Source organism: Protobothrops mucrosquamatus, unplaced genomic scaffold (genome assembly GCF_001527695.2).
Source record: "Protobothrops mucrosquamatus isolate PMUCROS unplaced genomic scaffold, P.Mucros_1.0 scaffold3943, whole genome shotgun sequence".
Lineage (NCBI taxonomy): Eukaryota > Metazoa > Chordata > Lepidosauria > Squamata > Viperidae > Protobothrops > Protobothrops mucrosquamatus.
Window position 1 is genome coordinate 20,354 of NW_015389886.1, and position 1,534 is coordinate 21,887.

The 1,534-nt window shown below is 41.4% G+C and overlaps 2 protein-coding genes across 2 annotated transcripts in view; one reads left to right on the forward strand and one right to left on the reverse strand.

Annotated features, from left to right (window-relative positions):
* LOC107298404 (G-protein coupled receptor 22-like) overlaps positions 1 to 475 on the reverse strand; it is a 1,546-nt gene extending 1,071 nt beyond the window's left edge. The window contains exon 1 of the mRNA XM_015827780.1: positions 10 to 475. Coding sequence (XP_015683266.1) covers positions 10 to 475 — 466 coding nt within the window. The remainder of the gene's footprint in view (positions 1 to 9) is intronic.
* The window catches only part of LOC107298405 (conserved oligomeric Golgi complex subunit 5-like), a gene marked incomplete at both ends in the record, with an annotated part of 119,479 nt that overhangs the window by 19,611 nt on the left and 98,334 nt on the right, over positions 1 to 1,534 (forward strand). The window lies entirely within an intron of this gene.

Here is a 1,534-nt window from a genome sequence, read left to right on the forward strand (position 1 = left end):
CCACGGCCCTTCCCATCGTCAAGATCCGGTTTGCGGGCTTCACAGAGATGTCGTAGCGGTCCAGAGTGATGGCGAAGACGTTGATGGCGGTGGACACGCTGGCGAAGGACACGCAGGCCTCGTGGAAGCAGCAGACCAGCGCAGAATTGTTCTCCAGGGGGAGCAGAAGGATGACGATGGTCAGAGGAATGCACCCCATGCAGATGATGACGTCGAGAACGTGGAGGTTCATGGTAATAATATTACTGACCGAGTTGATTAAATTGGATTTCAAACAGTAAAGTACTAATACGGTGAGGTTGCTGCCGAGCCCCAGGACAATTTCCAGCATCAGGAATCCGGTGAGGGAAACTTGAAAGCTCAGCGGGTAAGACAGTGGCTGGTACATATTGGAGTCTGTGTCCCTGATGGCATCTCGAACAGTAATGTTAGATTCAGACGGCATGTTGGCTTCTGGGATGGAAGAGAAACACATCCTTTCTCGGAAGTTTCTTTTGCTCTGAAAGAAGAGAGAGAAGTTAGGAAGCGAATCGGTGTGGGATGCTCGCTCTCTTTCTCTCTTTTTATTTTGCTTGCCTGCAGAAAATAATTTCTTTAGTTTTTAAAATATAATTTCTTTATATTTTAGAATATATATATATGTATTCTAATGACAAAGACCGTGTTTGGGGTGCATATTAAAAGCATGCTTAGCTTTGAATGCCACGTTTAGTGAAGGTAGGTAGATAGGTAGATGGGTAGGCATGTAAGCAGGCAGAAAGGTAGCTAGATAGAGAGAGAGAAATAGGTGGGTAGGTGGATGGATGGACAGCTAGATAGAAAGAAGATGGACTGTGATTGGCAGACAGATGAATGTGTGTAGATAGATAGATAGATAGATAGATAGATAGATAGATAGATAGATAGATAGATAGATAGATAGATAGATAGATAGATAGACAGACAGACTGGCAGACAGATGAATGTGTGGAGAGAGAGAGAGAGAGAGAGAGAGAGAGAGAGAGAGAGATGGGTAGGTGGATGGATGGACAGATAAATAGATAGAAGATAGATGGACTGATTGGCAGACAGATGAATGTGTGTAGATAGATAGATAGATAGATAGATAGATAGATAGATAGATAGATAGATAGATAGATAGATAGATAGATAGATAGATAGATTAGGGACATGGGTAGGTGAGTGGATGGACAGTTAGATAGATAGAAGATAGATGGACTGATTGGCAGGCAGATGAATGTGTGTAGATAGATAGATAGATAGATAGATAGATAGATAGATAGATAGATAGATAGATAGATAGATAGATAGATAGACTGGCAGACAGATGAATGTGTGGAGAGAGAGAGAGAGAGAGAGAGAGAGAGATGGGTAGGTGGATGGATGGACAGCTAAATAGATAGAAGATAGATGGACTGATTGGCAGACAGATGAATGTGTGTAGATAGATAGATAGATAGATAGATAGATAGATAGATAGATAGATAGATAGATAGATAGATAGATAGATAGATAGATAGATAGATAGATAGAT